At 42.9% G+C, this 18189-nt stretch overlaps 1 protein-coding gene across 2 annotated transcripts in view; it reads left to right on the top strand.

The window, feature by feature from the left end:
* Positions 1 to 18189, top strand: part of pde10a (phosphodiesterase 10A) — a 75232-nt gene that overhangs the window by 24301 nt on the left and 32742 nt on the right. For both annotated transcript variants that reach the window (XR_013965303.1, XM_080782365.1), the window contains exons 2-3: positions 3653 to 3784; positions 16800 to 16828. Coding sequence is in view for 1 of the 2 variants with exons in the window: in XM_080782365.1 (XP_080638491.1) it covers positions 3653 to 3784; positions 16800 to 16828 (161 nt within the window). In the remaining variant the exon portion in view is untranslated. The remainder of the gene's footprint in view (positions 1 to 3652; positions 3785 to 16799; positions 16829 to 18189) is intronic.

The raw sequence follows: 18189 nt of genomic DNA, 5'->3' as shown, positions 1-18189 counted from the left end.
AGTGGTTAAAAGCCAAGGCGACACAGATGCGTTCCAGGTCTTAATGGATTAAGTTATGTGTTGTTCTCCACAACAGTCTGTAGCCCCTCACTACCGTGGGATTTCTGACGTACAACTCACTTAGTACTGCTTTGAGTGTGTGTGTGTGTGTGTGTGTGTGTGTGTGTGTGTGTGTGTGTGTGTGTGTGTGTGTGTGTGTGTGTGTGTGTGTGTGTGTGTGTGTGACACAGAGAGGGGGAGGAGGGGGGGGGGGGGTAGTAGGACACATGCCTCCCAGCTGCGTGTCCTCCTGTGATTCATAGTTGAAGAGAGCCTACAGATGCTGCTGATATCCGGATATCTCGTGAGAAAGCGATATGTCCATGCAAGGCTCATCATCTAGGACAGGGATCTGAATACGACCGCCTTCATTCTACACACGGGGGGGGGGTAGCGTTTTTCAGGCCAAGGACCTCTTATAGCTGAGAGAGATGAAGCAGGGTGGGAACACAAATTGTGTTGATACAGCATCACAGTCATTTTAACCACTTCATCCATTTATATGTTAGCTGTTCAAAAATTCAATTCAAAATATTTTTTTCCCTCTTTTTTTCCCTCATCTTCTCTTCTGGGGGTCCCTGGCAAAACGTACTGTGGAGCGTCATAGATGGACAGCAGGCCACTCTGGTGGTCAGTAATCCAAACATGATGCTTTTCCTGGCCTGTCCTGAAGGACTGCTCAGACGGAGGATAGGACCACATGTCCGATAGAGTGCATTCAAATCAACTTTCCCCTCAACGATGATGCTCTTTGCAAATAGCTTTTCTCCCTGACAACAAAGACAATAAACAGGGGCACTTAGGCGTCTCTCGAAAACCTAATTGGCTATTAATCAGAGCTCCTCCTTTAGCCCTCTGTCGGGGCTTCCAGTTCACGGAGACACTGCTGTACGGTAAATATTTGTGAGATGGAGCACTTTATTACTCTGCCGTAAGATCACAGTGATTTGCGCGCCCACCAATATATGTGATCTACAAGCTCACAATAAGCTTAAGTATTAGATCGGCTAATTTCAAGGGATAATTCACTTTAAAAACGTGTTTAGGGTCATTTTAGTGTCTACTTTGGCTTTTGTGAGCACCTCAGACAGTTTTTAAGTTGCTCGTATTTAGATATTTGATATGCATTTGATCCTATTCAAACTCCATTTTAACCATGATAGATTCATCGAAATCACCCGTCCTTGGTTTTGGTCACTGTTGGACAGAAACCGCCGCAGATGTTTCTGCCACACTTGCATGGGACCAAAGCTTGCTGTATGCCACCTTATTCTGGACTACTAACGTGGGAAGTTTGGAAAATTCCTTTATTCTCTCCACATTGCAGTCGCAGGAACGTCAGGAAGAGAAGAGTTAGAACAGGGAAGAGTGGAAAGGAACACATAACAGGTCAAATAATAGGAAGGCACCGTCAAATCAAATATACAAAGTCCAACGGCACGGCCAATAGCCCTATTGACCATTACAAAAAGTATGAAACAGGAACATTGGTGGAGGTAATTATGTGGCCTATACTGGCAATGCATATATTGCTCCAGCAGTTTGTGATATTTGTGAGACATGATGCATGCACGCACATATGCAAGCATGCAAGCATACACACACACACACACACACACACACACACACACACACACACACACACACACACACACACACATAGCTTCAGAGCCACGCCATAAAATCCCTCGGATGATATTGTGTGCTTTCAGCTTTTTTATTTCAGTTCGTCTCTCTAGTCTCTCCTGACACTTTACAATGCCACAGATGTTAAGGTTTTGCCATTGCTGGGTTTGGATTTCCCTGTAAATGCCAGTAAACTGATGGTCTGGAAAATCACAATCAAATATAGTTCTAGGTCACATCGTGAGTTTTCTTTATCAGATATAGGCTTTATTTATTTTTATAATTACGAATAAGAGTGAAACTAAAGAGTAAAACTATCAAAACAAACATGTTAAACTTAACAGTGCTGAAGTTCTTCTTACATATTTTTCTTGGACATGTGCCAGGCACAATAACCAGTATTTAGGTGTTTAGGGGGCGTTTACCTATCGTCTCTGTCGGGTGGAAACCTCATATGTCCAAAACTGTAAAATTTCAGGATTTCAAAGATATCAAAAGTAGAAGATCTGCAAGCTCGAGTTGCTACTTTTGATGCTTTTGTGTGACGCTGTAGTATGATCAAGTAGGCCGTTTATTTAAAAGCCCACAAACAAGTTTTAATGCTTTGAACTGCATGCAGTTTCAGTACGAGATAGCAGGGGTGTGCAGGAATGTGAATTGACTTATGTTAGATGGTTTTTGGGCCTAGTATTGGATTCCGTTATGTAATGTATGTAACCATGTCGTGTTTTGTAGATATTTCATATGGTGATGATTTTATTGATTTTAGGCGAACATGTTATTTAATTTATGTACATATCTATGGGGTTTAGGTCTACGTTGTTAGAAACCCCCCTGTGGGAATGGTACCATCCAGGTCATCTACCTGCAGCTGGGCCTACCCTGGCAGGTAGTTCTACTCAAGCTGTTGACAACCAGTTGGCTGTGTCCAACATGGAAATAAATGGTGAAAGAGATGAAATAGACGTCTCATGTCTCTTGCCTCATTGTGGTAACTCCAGCTTTTACTTTCCTTTATTTGGAAGGGAACAGAGAGAATAAACCGGATTTAGCAAGGATGCTAATGTACATCTGCAGACAACCATAACATAATACTGCTGTTCATAAGCCGGACTCTGGGCTCCAGACTTAACGTTTTAGCTGGTTGCGCTGTTTTACATAAAACTGTACGTGCACCAGCAGATCATGCTCAATGTAAGGTGCACATGGTTTAACACGTGAAAAGGTTTAGTTGCACCTGGACAGATTTCTGGGTGCATGTGTGCCGACTGTGCACTGAATGGGTGCATTCTTGAGCCCTGTTAATATATTGTTGCTGTTGAGTGGAAACCTGTACAGTATGTCCACATACAGGTTACGCTCTTACATTATACATCACATTCTGTGCTTCAGCCAATCAGCTGAGCACATCCCGTGCTCATACAGACACACAAAGCTGTGCATAGCTAAAAAAAAAATATATATATATATATATATATATATATATATATATACAAGCCTATTCTCATTTTATATTCGATACAAATATTGTGTTCATTCACTACTCTTGTATGATGAAGTAGGACGTACACATACACATTTGAGGTTGTTCTGCCCCGACAGCAACACTATGACGATCATCACAGTATATGATGGGGGACTAGAAGATCATCACAGTATATGATGGGGGACTAGAAGATCATCACAGTATATGATGGGGGACTAGAAGATCATCACAGTATATGATGGGGGACTAGAAGATCATCACAGTATATGATGGGGGACCAGAAGTATTGGCTGAAAGAGACAGAGAAAGAAAAAAAGAGAGCTCTCCCTGTGACTTTGTGTGACACCTTGTGTCATGATGTCTTTGTCATCGGGGGTGACGGATTGCGACGCGTCACCGACAGGGCCAAGTGGATAACTGTGTCATCTCTCCTGTGTGTGTGTGTGTGTGTGTGTGTGTGTGTGTGTGTGTGTGTGTGTGTGTGTGTGTGTTGGGGCCCAGGTTTGACAGATGAGAAAGTGAAGGCCTACCTCTCGCTGCACCCTCAGATGCTGGATGACTTTGTGTTGGAGAGTGTGAGCTCCGACACGCTGGACAGATGGCTGAAGAGGAAGACCAGCGGCCGACCTGCAGGTGACAGCAACCATACACACACACACACACACACACACACACACACACACACAAACATTAAATGCCATTGGCAATGAATGGAGAATTTACGTCATATGTGTCTGAGCAAATCGATATTTGTGTGTTACACAAACATTAAATGCCATTGACAATTAATGGAAAATACTGTCATACTGTATGTAGACAAGCAAATTGGCTATTTTGTCCTAACCGAGAGAGAGTGAGGGAGTGCGATAGAGAGGGAGTGAGGGAGAGAGAGAGAGAGAGGGACTTTACAGGTCATTAGACGTGTATGAGCTGGCCGAGTGCAAGCCGGCCGGCGCTCCACACACCATGCATGGCCTCTGCTTCACAGCCCAAGCGCATCCATCAAGGGCCCGCGGGGGGCTGGCACTCAGCCCAGTGTGAGCCGGCTGACGTCAGAGCCCACCCCCAGGGACTTGCAGCCAGGGGCTGAAGGGTAGGGGGGGGACTGGCTCACAGTGTGGGTGTGCGTTAAGGGGTGGGTGGGGGGGGGCTTGTGGAGGATGGATTTGTCGCATTTTGGAGCGATTTCCTGCATGGAGGTCTGCAGAGACCTCGGTGGCCATGCGGTCTATACGCTCCACACCGTGCAGCCTTTCCCTTCTCTCTCCTCCTGTCTCTCCATCTGAGACAGGCCTGGTATATCCCATTTTGGACTGAGGTCGATAAAAAAAAAGCTTCTAAATCCTATTTTCTTCCCCGGAAAAACCGAAAAAACTATGTCAGTGGTGCTCAACCTTTTTCATGTCAAGGACCCCCAGAATGATCTCTATTGGGCCACGGACCCCCATCTCAAAATATGTTGTTCCAGGGACCCCCCAGAAGCCAATATTTTAGTTAAAAATGTTCGCTCTGAAATATATATTCAAAGATTTGCGGACCCTTTTTCACGACCTTTCAGAAATGGCAGACCTGCTATTTTTCAATAGCTAAAGCATAACAGAATGCTTAAAACACCGAAAGGGGTTCCCGCCCAAAATGGGATCTATGGAATAATATATCCAATCCACAAACCAACTTGTCCCATTGTAAGACCTGAGGTCGATTCTACAAATGCCTTCTAAACTGATAGTTCTCACACTTTCAAGTGACACGGATAATATTTTTCAAATTTCAATGAATCAAGCTAAAAAATATAATAGATATTTTATTATCGACTAAATCGGTTACGGTAGTCTGAAACTTAACCCTTGTATATTATACTGCACGTACAATGGTGTGTGTGTGTGCGCACGCACGCGCGCGCACACCCTTGAGTTAATCCAAAGTGATCATGTCCTGTATATGAAAAATGTGTCAGCTTGTTCCTTTCAGAGATAAGAAATATATTTATATATAAATTCTGCATACAACTAAACACTGTAGAATATTACTGTATAGTATACACAGTAAAATCCTGAGTGTTAATTTAATTCAAAATAATTAATTTAATTTGACCATTACAAGCCACATTCAAGGAAAAGGTAAAGGGATTCTCGTGCATCAGTGCTTTTCATGTGCACTATCCCCATTTTGGAGTTCTGGAGCTATCTTCTATCCAAGAAACTCCCAGAACAAGCATAGCTGTGTCAGCTCGGCCGGTAACTGACAACTAAATGCAGTAATCCCATGTCTTGTACAAAACATGCTTTAATGTGTTTTCCAGCCATTGACAATGAATCCTTGGACATTTACAGTTATTTCTTGGAAAGGCACTACTTACTTTATTGTCATGGATTTCATAAGACAGAGGTTCTCAACTTGTTATACTGTATTTTATACAGTATCTAATATAACGTTGAGCCGCTGTGCCAACTGAACTGCAAATGCCTACTGTAGTTGTGTGTTGTGAGCCGGCGGGCCCCTGTGTAAACTGCTGCTGCAAATGTTATTGATGGCTGATTGGACATTGTATTCAGTTTGTAGAATGGGTACAGTTCAAACGGAAGTAGCCTACACAGATCAACGGGTGCACACTCGGGACCACTTCGCAGATGTTGTGGTAGTGTGAATGATGCGTACCGTTACCGGGAGCAGATCGCCCAACCGTCCCCGGGACCGCATGGGGGGCGGGTCTCGGGACCGTTGAAGTGTATTCAGATACGGATCGTTCCAATGTGAATGCATGTGTACCTACAGAAGGAAGTGGACTGTTTTTTCTTTTTTAAATAATGTGACATAATCTCTAGTCGACGAGCCAAGCGTCAACAAAAAAAAACACAGTCGCTGCACGACGCGTAACACCAGCGCATTTCTCAACGCCGCCCGTCTCCTGTTGAATCTGCGTATACGCACAGCAACGCAGTACGCGCTGATCTTATTTGGCGGACTACACGTGGCTCTTGGGCTTTGCTTGGCATAGTTTCCAAAGTAAAACAAAATAATAATAATGCTGAAGTAGAATCCATATCAAACACGACACTGGAGCACAGAACTGACTGACACAGTGAATAGCAGGCAGGCTGACAGTGAAGTAGTATAACGGCAAAGAGCCAAAGAGGCAATGCAATGTGTGTCTGGATTTATTTGAGACAATGTCGCAGAGTTGATGGTCAGTGTCCGGGCGCGCCAGCCATCAAGCACACCACCATCTGGAGTATTAAAGTGTGTTATGCAAGTGTACCCGGGTGCGCTGTTGAATCTCGGGCAATGTGAATCATGGCCATCGGGGACCAGGCAACCGTATTCGGAAACAGTTCCAATGAAACAGATTCAGTCCATCTCAGTGTGAATTGCCTATGATAGGCAATTCACACTGAGACGGACTAAATCCTGTGCTCCTGTGCTCCAGTGTCGTGTTTGATATTAGTTTGCTATGGATTCTACTTATTATTATTATTATTATTATTATTATTATTTTGTTTTACTTTGGAAACTATGCCAAGCAAAGCCCAAGAGCCACGTGTAGTCCGCAGAATAAGATCAGCGCGTACTGCGGTGCTGTGCGTATACGCAGATTCAACAGGAGACGAGCGGCGTTGAGAAATGCGCTGGTGTTATGCGTCGTGCAGCGACTGTGTGTTTTATTTTGTTGACGCTTGGCTCGTCGACTAGAGATTGTCACATTCTTTTTTTAAAACAGTCCACTTCCTTCTGTAGGTACGCATGCATTCACATTGGAACGATCCGTATCTGAATACACTTCAACGGTCCAGAGACCCGCCCCCCATGCGGTCCCGGGGACGGTTGGGCGATCCGCTCCCGGTAACGGTACGCATCATTCACACTACCACAACATCTGCGAAGTGGTCCCGAGTGCACACCCGGGACCATAGTGTGAATCGCCCCTTAGACTTGTTACTTCAGGGTCCTCCATTTTCAATTCATCAGAACATTTAAAGACATAGGCCTATAAAAACGTCTATATGACTATTCTATTGTGTTCTGATGGGTGAGCTGGCCGTTGGTTGTGCACGTGTACGTGCACGCACGGGAGCTCCGGCACCTAAGAATTTAGAAATTAAGCACTGCTAAGCACCAATGATGTAAAGCTACGTCAAATGGTCTCTATAGTGCTTTATGATGAACCGGAAGCTCTTTAGATGTTTCCTTTCCCAGATTGCGGCCCTAGTCAAAACAACCTTTATTCCCATAACCAAAGAACCGACAATCGCAGTCACACAATGTCTTCTCCGGGTGAAAGAAAAGACGAGCGTCACACACATCATTTTCCTACATCCGGTTTAGATCTTCAAAATAATTTATTTCACTGAAAAACACGGTTTTGGTGAGTTAAAAGTATATTTAAGCCAAAAATTTAGGAAAATCATGTAACGATACAGTAGAACAGTGTACCATGAAGGAAGTCAGGTGCACATTATTATTGCAATTGCATACTACAATTTACTATCAATACTTAGTGCCCATTCATTTACCTGTATAGAGGCAAGTTATTTAGGCAACCCTAATTAATACCAGTCTACAAGCACGCAATGTGTCAATGTGTTGTGAGCTTGTCAGCTATTTTCGCTATGAGTACCTCGCGATTTTGACAAAGTGCCGCAGTAGAAAGTGACAGGTAAAGATGGAAGAGAACATGGGGATTGTATTTGAGGTTGTGGGCCAGATGTGAACACAGCACATTAAAAGTATATATGGGGGAGAGGGCCGTAGTCCAGCTTCACTCTCTGGAGTGCTGTCTTGGTACAGATTTCCATAGTGTCAGTCCTGTCTCAAGACCATGCACATGTACATTTGGTCTTAAAAAATAAGTCTATAAAATAACACAATCTTTTAGGGGCAGTGTTTCTCAAGTTTTTCATTTTCTCTTTTTTTTTTTTTTTTTTTTTCGAAACAATGATCTAGTACACAACCCAAACCTCTTTAAATCGTCTTGAGAGGCAACCTTGAACCAACCAAAGCTCCAAGAAAACGGGAGTATTTAGGCTGACGGTTCCCTAATTGTACCACATGTTTCTGTTGGGGTTGAGTGTTTTACGTCACAAACGGTAATGTCACTTTAAGTCTACTTCCTGCGGTGGCAGAAAGAGCACCATGCGTAGCCACTTACCAGAGCACTCTGCAGGGTGTCTTGGTATACTTTGCAACCACTATAAGATCTCGAATGACAAACACTTTGATTGCCCTTTCACACATAGGCAAAGTGGTCATTACGTTTGATGGGATGGAATTGGATCTTGGATCGTTAATTTAACCCATTAAAACCGGAAACAACGTCCGTGTCATTTTTTATTTTAGCGCTGGCTATTCAAAAATAGCAGATCTACAAGCTGACAGCGCGTCACTTGGTGCCGTGCTGTGAGCTTGTTTTCATTTTTTTTTAAACCTTGAATGTTTTTGAAAAATGTTGAAATACATCAAATTGTCTCTTCTGGGGGTCCCTGGCACAAAATATTTTCGGATGTACATAGATATATGTACATTTATATGTATAAATAGATATAATTTTGGGGTCCTTGTCTTATACGTATACGTATACAAATGGACACATAGGCCCTCATTTATCAATTGAGTGTAAAATATGCCTCAAATTCGAGTGTAGGTTTCGTAGTACACCCACGTCGCCACGGCATTTATAAAGTGATCGCAAACAGCTGATCCTTCCTTAATTTCGTTCCGATGTTAATAAATGTGACGGCTGAAATCTATCTGGCACGCCCTATGAAATCAAGCCTCGCCCTCGTGTTTGCGACATGAACAACTGCAGTACGACCTTGGAAACCATAGTTACATGAGTAACGTCAAGCCTTCCTTGCCTTGCTGACCGCCTCACCCCCCTCTCATACACACACGCACACAGACGCACGCACATGCAACTTGCAAGCAACTGTCACTGTGTGTTAGTTGTATAATTATGCTATTATTAAAATGTTTATTCATTTAATATACAACAAGATTAGTGAACGAAAACCTGAACCTGTGATTATGTGAAGCATTAATTAAATAACATTGCGCACGTCATTGGAATGAGTTTGGACACGCACAGCCTGTGACAAATGCTGTTTTGCGAATAGCTGCATCTCCTCCTCCACTCCTGTTCTGTCTGTCTCTGTCACTGACCTGCATGCACGTTTATGACATTACTCACTGTATATTAGATTGCCTCCATGCGCAGCCTAAAGTTTAAGAAGTGAAGTTGGCACCCCGTGATTTTCCATAATGACAAAAAGAAAAAGAAAAAGGTCCCCACGGTCGACACTGTCGGCATGTCACATTTATTGGCATTCGAGCGCGTCGGGTTTATCCTTAATTAAAAGGACGAGACGTAACGCGAGAAAGACATTGCTGTAGATTACAGTTGCCGTTGGTTGGTAGACTTGACTATAGCTGCATAGCCTCGGTCCCAGGCTTACTTATCTACGAAAAGAAAATCTAAAGCTGCAGCACTGCAAATGCCTCTCGATCCAGTCATGGAAGTTAGGAGGGGGGAGGGGGTCGGGGGGCTACCAGTATGCGCTCATGCAAAACACTATTTAAATGGCTTTTAAAGCATTGTTTTTAATTGCGCAATTTTAATAAGCTTGCACACTTGGAAATATCCTACCAATTTCATATGACATGCCTTTACAAAATATATTTTTTTCACATGTAGGCTATATTATTAGTTTTATACATTTTAGGAGTGAAAACATATGTTTAGATGCCTGTGACAGCCTCTCAGCTGGTCAAACAATGCTGCTCTGCTGTTCTATGACAGAAAAACAGGTGAGGACAAAGAGTACGACAGCTCCCGACCAGACGTGATTTTTTTCTTGGCACAAGTTCAATTTCAGGCTTTGGTGGAAATGGTAAATGCCGAAAATTTCGGTAATTTCGGCGTGCACCCATATTTTGGCGTACGCACGGTTGATAAATGAGGGCCATAATGGGTCTGCTGTATAACTATGAGAGTGTACACAATCGAACCAAAACGGTCTTTTGGTTCCATGTTTGTTTTGTACACTCAAAGTTACATTAACACCATGGATTTTAACTTGTAAAAGGTTTATTCCCCCCCCCCCTCCCCCAATCTCTTCTCCCCCCACCCCTCCTAAGTAGAAGCCCATATTTCCGTTTCTGTGTCGTAATAGTGTGTTTGGGTGACAGAAACAAAGTGAATGAATTCTGTTTGAATTCTGACCCGTCATCATGTGACTGTCATTTAGAGACGCACACTGACTGCTTCCTGCAAGCTATCCTTCCAGCCAGCCGCGTCCCCTCTCATGTGACGGACAACATTACATAAGCTGTCTGTACGTGTGTGTGTGTGTGTGGGGGGGGGGGGGGGGGGGGGGGGGGGAGGATTGTACTTGTATTCTGTGAGGACCCAATGTCACCACACAAGTACATCGAGAAACAGACATTGTGAGGATCATTTGTTCAGTTTGTTTTATGGTTAGGATTTAAATTGGCATTAGGATTAGGCACTTGGGGCCCTATTTTTGCCAGTGCCTTACCCCTTATCCCTAAACTTCTTTATCTTTACCTTTTTTTCAATAGTTAAAATTGCCAATCTACAAGCTCACAACGTGTCGATGTAGATCGTCTAGTTGAACAATTAAAAAAAAGTCTTAATAGTAAAAAGAAAAAAAGGCAAAGGCAAAAAAGGCAGTTGTGGGGTTGGACTAGCTATTTGGGGCTATTGTTCGGCTATTCTTTTTATCTATTTTCGATGCCGTCCTAAAATGTCGGTGTCCGCGCAAGCGATACATAATGTGCACATGCAGGCAGAGGACGTGTTCAGGCGCTCACAAATTGCACACATACGTAGTTATGAAGCCTACGTTCATTGTCCGTGTTTCTCCTCATGTAGCTATACCTACCTATCTACCTATATCTAATATACGGCAACGTGTTTCTTCACTATCTTCCCTTCTATGGAATCCTGCCTCAAAGCAGACCAGAGATAGAAAACTGTCGTTCCCTGATGTCATCGCTCGGGACACATGCATCAGTAAGCATGGAACTGGGGATGGCAATGAAGGACCTGAAAGTCTGGCGTGGCATTGTGAAATCCATGATCTCGACCGCGGTCGAAAAATGATGATGATGATACCTGCCTACTTTCGGTTTCATTACCTATTTCACATCATACGTCTGAGTTTTTTTTTTTTTTTAGCTTCGACGGCCTGTGGCAATCTATTACACAGTAATGCCCTGTAAAGGCTGATCAACAGCTGGAGGGCAATATTGTCGCTACGATATTTCCCATCGTTAAACCAAGCGGAGCATTGCTTAGAAGGCAGTGCATGAGTAAATCTACTCTATTACTTTCCATCACTGTGCTGAGCTAAGCTGAGCCTAGATGCTAAGCAGCTGATGTTGTTTATCAGATGTGTTTGGAGCACGGCCATAAGCAGACAAAGATGTGCTTGTGTGGCAGAATACACACGCACGCACGCGAGTGCACACACACACACACACACACACACACACACACACACACACACACACACACACACACACACACACACACACACACACTCACTGTGACAGAGGAACCGTCTCACCTGCAGGCTTTGACATCAGGAGGGAGGTTCCCACGCGCCCCAGCTCGTGTATAATTTTATACCCTGGAAACTCTAATTAAGATTTTGGTTGCTATCGGGGTGGGAACCTCTACTGTATGTCCAAAACGCTTCACTTTTTAGGATTCAACTTAACAATGCGGTTCTGCCCCGACAGCAACGATTTGCATGGTGTTGTCTGCGACGCGGCGAAGGCTTTGATACAGAGAATTGTGGAGAAACACTTTGACAACACACTTTTTCAGTGGTGGGAAAAGTACTCACATCTTTTTACTTAAGTAAAAATATCAGTACTGCAATGTAGAAATACTGTTATATTGGTATCAAAATGTATATATTTTTAAGTAGCAGATCTACTAGCTCACAATGCGTGAGCTTGTAGATCGGCTATTTTCAAAATGTATATAGGGCATAAGTGGTTAATGCATGTTTTGTAATAATTATCAAAATCTACAAAGTAACTAGTAAAGTAACTAGTAACTAGTAACTCAAGTTTTCAAATAATTGTATTGAGGTAAAAGTACAATGTTTGGTTATGAGATTAGCGGAGTAGAAGTAAAAGTATTGAAAATTGCAAATACTCAAGTAAAATAAAACAATACCTCAAAAGTGTACATACTGTAAGTACAGTACTTGAGTAAATGTACTTAGTTACTGCCCCTTTTGGCCCTGGAAGAGTCAACACATGGCTCTTTATCGAGCTAACAAAACAACAAAATTAGATGCCTGTCAGACTTCTCTTCAAAGCATATAGTTGTTATGACACAGGAAGACTGTGTTAGCTTTGGCAGCTGCACTCAGGGCTGTCGCTGTCATGACATTCTTACTTGACCATTAATTGTCATTGAAATAATTTGCGATTAACGGTTTTAATTTTGTTCTTTAGCCATTGAACACTGGAACATTATGAATAAAAATTGCATTTTCGTTTGCCTTTTGGATTGTCGCACAGGGCAGATATGACATATACAGTAAGTAAAGAAAGAAAACTGACATATTCAATTATTTTCCACTATTTTAGGAATAGCGTGAAATAGTTGATCTACAAGCTAACGACGCACCTTATCGTGACGTGGTTTTCAAATGATTGGAATCGGATGGGGAGAAAAAACTTGTGATGGAGACATCCCTAATTCCCACCCTTTTTTGTACATCTTTTTGGAAAAACCACCCAATTTGATATCGTAGCTGTCGGGCAGATCACTTCTATCTCCATATTAAGCCCAGTTACCACATCCCCTCCCGCCTCCCCTGTAGTTCACACGCTCGAAACGTGTCACAAAGCACTAGCCTTGCGTGGCCAGACTATCACTGAGGGCAATTTTTGGGGGAACTGGCAGGTTCGTGTCTGGCCATGCAAGCTAACTAAGCACCGTGCTACTGCTTCGAGCTTGCGGAACTTATTGTTGGTCCCGACTCCCAGTTTGAGAGGCACTGGGCTAGACAACATCAGACATGCTATAATGACTTCTATCACCAGCAGCGCTAAGCTTTTACGTTAACTATATATATTTTTTATTTTTTAATACGGTTGTGTACCGTATGTCGTGAAGGTATGACATTTTTTTTACTGTACCATATCTTAATATATGGAGTATGCGGTTGTCTACGAACATGTAATAATAATGGATTGCATTTTTATAGCGCTTCACGCACTACATGCCTATACTCAAAGCGCTTTACAATGGTCCATTCATTCATACATTGGGAGGTGAAGTGGCGAACAGTCAACGCCAGCGTCCTCACTTCCCACATTCACACACCAATGGTGGCAACCACTGGAGGCAAGGTGGGGTTCAGTGTCTTGCCCAAGGACACTTCGACATGTAGACAGGAAGAGCCGGGATTCGAACCGCCGACCCACGGGTCATTGGACGACCTGCTCTGCCTCCTGAGCCACAGCCACCCCGTAGTTAGCACCTTTAGTACCTTAGCCGGTCCTCCCCTCATTCTGTTGACACAAAACACTGCAGGTCCCTCACAATATGGGATGCCATTAGACCCGACTACTGGGCTGTGTCTCATATACACACGCACAAACTAAGCTGTGTAGTACATGTTCACTCGCACGCACACACGCACACATCCCTGGCTCTCAGGAGTAACTGTACCAGTAGAATTAATCTCTTGATACAACCTGACGATGCAAACAAAGATGTTATTGTTACGGCTGACAACTTTTGGTTTTGTTTTTTTGGTTGGGTTCAGAATTGCTTATTTTGTGTAGCAGTCGCAGATGCTTAGAATATATTACGTACAGTAATTTATAGATTAATTTCCGTTGGCAATGCATTGCAAAGATGTAAACAGTGGTTCTCAAACTTTTTCATTTCAAGGACCCCCAGATTAATATGTAGGCTACAGAGTTTGGCTGCAGATCGCCATTTCTCTGAAAACATTTTGTGACATGGACCCCTATACTAGATTTGTGATGTTGTTGTTATTATATATATTTTTAATAGCTGATGTATATACAGTTGAAGTGGTTAAACTGATTTTGATGCTATACATAAATGTAGTTGGGGACCCCCTGGAATCCCCTTAAAGACCCCTGGGATACCCCAGCTTTGATGTAGATGATGCATATGTTTTAGTGGCAACACTGATAACACACTATTTACATTTTGGTTCATGATATCTGACAAAAGAAAGTCAGTGAATAAGCTGATTTGTTGGTTAGGAGCCCATAAATGTGTTGAATTCACAAGAACAACTAATCCATCCCAGACACGATCCCGCTGGTCGACTATTTGGTGTTGGCGTAATAAATCCGGCAAGGTTTTGTCATTGCAGGAAATCCCCTCAAAAAGTGAGCTCCACCTCGACACACAGTGAGTCTAATGGTGTTGGAAAGCTCAGTCACAATTTGTGAACATGACAAATTTCTCCCAGGGCCAGAACACAACTGTAATCTGTGATGTCATCAAGAAAGCGCTGTTCAAACTTACAATAAAAATGAGAGGCTTGAGTTTGAGAGCATGTGAAATGTAACTTGGTTTTATTACCATTTTCGTCGCTGTCGGGTAGAAACCTCTTATCTCCATATCTTTTTACCTTTTGATTTTTTTCGTAACTTGAAGCCCTACTTGATCATACTACAACATCACATGAAAGAATCAAAAGTAGCAGATCCACAAGCTTGTGTGAGCTTGTAGATCTTCTACCTTTTGCTATTTTTTTTATTTGAATCCTGAAAAGTAAGAGTTTTGGACAGAGACAGAGACGATTCGATTTGCATGTTAATTCATAGTACATAACCGAAGGTTCGCAGGAAATGAGCCCATGCAGGTTCCTGGAAAACCATCCTGCGCGCTATTAAAGTATCCACAATGTTAGTCTTCTTCGCTGTTAATGGAGCACCTATCACACGTGTGGCGGCGAATGAGTTTTAACATGAAAATAGAGCGCCTACTCTGGGAACGATTTTGTTCACATTTTCACATTTTACACAGTAAATGCTCTCTATTAATGTAACTCTGAATAGTGTACACATGCAACCAAATGGATGTTAACCGCAATGTTTATTGTTTATTGAATTGTATTGAATGGTTAACATTTGCACTCTTCGGAGTCCCAGCACTGAGAAAGATGTGTTCCCATTTCGACTAATATTCGACATACATGGAAATTGATTCAATGATCTGTTCAAATGGGTTTACAACACATGTTTAGATTGACATTTTAGGCCTTTAGCTGATGCTCTTATTATCCAGAGCCACATGAAGCAAGTTCAACTTGACCTGCCAAGGGCAAGGAATGCAAGCTCCTTAAGCCCTTGACTTTATTACTGATCCTAGAACGTGTCTGGATGCTTTTGTGTGTGTTTTCACCCCATTCCCTGCTCTGTGTTTTTCTTTAGTTTTATAGTTTGTGAGAGTTGACAAAACATTGTGCAAAATGGCATTAAAAGTGGCTTTGGCTCGTAATCTCGTACCTGTTTTGGTGCTTTATAGCACCTATTTTAGCACGTTAGCCACCCCGAATAAACACTATTTACATAATGTGGGTTCTACATAAACCAGCGGAACTCAAAATGGGGTCAAGAGACTCCGTGAGAGGTTCCGTGAGAAGGAAGTTTAACCACGAAGGAAATAAAACATAATTCAGATTTTTTTTTTTTTTTTTTAAACAGTTTTTTTGTTGTTTATTAGTTCATATTGTGCCTGGAAATAAAATAAAATATGAATAAGGGCCCCTCAAGGGTTGTCCTACATGATTTTATTTTCTTTCATTCTTTTTTTTCAAGTGTAGCACTGTGTTCCTGCATTGACGTCAGCTCTGGCCAGGGGTTAACTCCAAAATAGCTCTCAGGGCTAAGTTAGGAAACGCCAAGCATACTGGAGGAATGTCTGAAACAACAAACAGCGTACATGGCTTTATTTTTCCTTCTTCGCATGTACAAAGAGACGCTCATTTCAAAAGACACCCGGTTCAAATGTCAGCATTTTTTTCCCCCCAACGCTAGACGCTTCTTAAAAATTCTGTAGGGCTTTTCGCATGGTTTTGATCACATGAGAACATATCAAAGGGGATTCGGGGGGCGGCGAATGGTCATGTGTGCTATTTGGTGAGAGACGCACGCTGCCATGTGAATGGCTTTTATTTTCATACCGAGTCACACTCTCCCAGACTTATCAGTCCGGGGTCTTGTTTGGACTGGCCGAAGCCATCATCATTATCACAAAATTATAAAAATTCAAAAGTAGTCAAAGTAGCAGATCTAAGCTCAAAACGGGTTGCTTCGAGCCACGGTTCAAGCTTGTGGATCTGCTACTCTTGATGCTTTTGCGTGACGCAGCTGTAGTATAAGTTAGGCCGTTCATTTACGAAAAAACTAAAATGAACCAAATGGACCATTATGGGTCCATGTGGTTACACTTGTACACTCAGAGTTGACTTAATTATCTTTTGTATGAACCTGTATCACCATGTGAAATCGCCACACATTGTCGTATATCGTTTATTTGTGCAATCTCTTCATGAATCACACCTTATCTCGTCATTCAACACAACTAAATTTGTCATTGTTTATTTTCTCTTTTTAGATGACACATCAGCTAAAGAAGTCAGCAGGGTAAGTGTGTGTGTGTCTGTGTCTGTCTGTCTTGTCTTGTCAAATCACTGACTTTCATGTGCCTCTTGCTCATTCTGTTCCCTATGGTGATGCCTTGTTTTTATTTACTTTTTGGGCATGGACAGTCATTGCTTTCGTGCAGAAACCTTATATCCATATTTTAGATTTTTGTGTTTTGCGTATATGCACTTACTGGATCGTACTATTCAAGTTTACACATACAAACAAATTAGACTATCCAGCACTATCCACCTCGGGGGACATTCAAGCCGGGCAGTGTCGGTAGGCCAATCACAGGCAGGCGGGGCGTTACCATGCCTATGCTCGGACGCAAACGAGATTCACACGCTATTGACACTCACACTATGGCCGTGACCATAGATCGGTGACCCTGCCTTGAAATGAGTGTAGTTCTGCCTTCTAGAATGGTACAGGTGGCTCAACGTGGAGGTGCATCCAGTCCTGACTGGGAACGTGCAAACGTGTTAAACGCTGTACGCGTGTTCTCGATCACATTCCCACTAGGCAGAGGAAGAAATGCCACTATACATTTTTCAAATCAGCGTTGTGATGGCACTATGAAATGTTTATCTATAATTGGACCAATCGGTGTGACACTTTGCAAACTCTCTAAAAAAAAACACAGCGCTGGGGTTAATGGTGGCATCAAAGGAGTTAATTTGCCCCTGCTACAGTTTCACATGGGCACCCCCCCCCCCCCACACACACACACACACACACACACACACCACCACCCCACCACGACAACCCACTCACACGTGTCTCTGCAGACATAACAAACACAACACTGCCCGCTGTAGGGCCAGAGTCATTAACATCATGCTGTTCAGCTTGGAAGGTCTGCCTGGAAGGATCCATCCGCTCATGTATCCTTGCTCATAGCTCCTCAGAAATGCCTCCTAAGCCCCACTCCTCGCTCCTTTGGAAGAGGTGGGGGCAGGAATAATAACAGACCTGGCATGACCGTCGTCAAAATGGCGGTGCGAGCTGAACTTCCGGGTTCAAGTGAGGATAGAGAAACGAGGAAACCTCCGGCACGAGTACCAGACAGACATAGTATGCTTTTTGTCAAGGGAAACCAGGGCTATGTAAATAAGGTAAGCAGAGACGATCCGTACCCCATCTCAGGCAAACAAGATGGAATGCATAGAAGACAATGGGAGACTGGTGGACAAGCTTACCATTGCTGTCGTGCAGAAAACACTTATCTCCATATTTTCTCCAACTTTTCGCGTGTATTTTTGGTAAATCAACGCCCTACTGATCGTACTACAGCGTCATGCAAAAGCCTGAAAAGTAGCAGATCCACAAGTTGGAAGAAGCACGGCTCAAAACGCAGC

This window comes from Protomyctophum bolini (genome assembly GCF_963924005.1).
Source record: "Protomyctophum bolini genome assembly, chromosome: 14".
NCBI classification, from domain to species: Eukaryota; Metazoa; Chordata; class Actinopteri; order Myctophiformes; family Myctophidae; genus Protomyctophum; species Protomyctophum bolini.
The sequence above is the reverse complement of the archived record's forward strand: the minus strand, read 5'-3'. Positions and strand labels throughout refer to the sequence as shown.